At 38.4% G+C, this 667-nt stretch overlaps 1 protein-coding gene across 1 annotated transcript in view; it reads left to right on the forward strand.

The window, feature by feature from the left end:
- UFSP2 (UFM1 specific peptidase 2) overlaps positions 1–667 on the forward strand; it is an 18,521-nt gene that overhangs the window by 12,837 nt on the left and 5,017 nt on the right. Inside the window, 2 exon segments of the mRNA XM_012806994.2 lie at positions 103–267; positions 480–604. Of these exon segments, the coding sequence (XP_012662448.2) occupies positions 103–267; positions 480–604 (290 nt within the window).

Here is a 667-nt window from a genome sequence, read left to right on the forward strand (position 1 = left end):
AAAAAGAAAAAAAAAAGAACTGTAAATGTGACTCAGTTATACATAGCACATGTACTTCTATCTTAAAGTGAATATGTCACTCTATTTCTTCTCCTCATACAGGTATATGTGGTCCAGGGCACATATAGCTACCATCACTACATGCAGGATCGGGTAGATGACAACGGCTGGGGCTGTGCTTACCGGTCTCTCCAGACTATCTGCTCCTGGTTCACACACCAGGGATACACAGAGCGCTCCATTCCAACACACAGAGATATTCAGCAGGTACAGGGCATGCCATTTTTAGTTATAATCAACTACGTTTCGCTAGCCTTTACCATGCCATTAGTAATTGTTACCTCATGGCACAGACTTATTTCTGTTCTGAAGAGAAAAAGTGTTTTTGTGTTGATAATAAGGGAAAATGCCCCAAGTGTAATTGTTAATAGCTGTCTTGTTTATGGATTTTGTTTTTTTATATTTTTAAATACATTAAGGCACTAGTTGATGCCGGTGACAAACCAGCAGCATTTGTGGGATCACGGCAATGGATCGGATCCATTGAGGTTCAGCTGGTACTAAACCAATTGATTGGTATAACTTCAAAAATACTGTTCGTCAGGTAAGGACACTTTAAGAAATTAAATCATTTCAAAGTGACAGTGTCATTTTTATTAAAACAATC

Source organism: Otolemur garnettii, unplaced genomic scaffold (assembly GCF_000181295.1).
Source record: "Otolemur garnettii isolate 467f Iridium unplaced genomic scaffold, OtoGar3 scaffold00061, whole genome shotgun sequence".
Taxonomy (NCBI): Eukaryota; Metazoa; Chordata; class Mammalia; order Primates; family Galagidae; genus Otolemur; species Otolemur garnettii.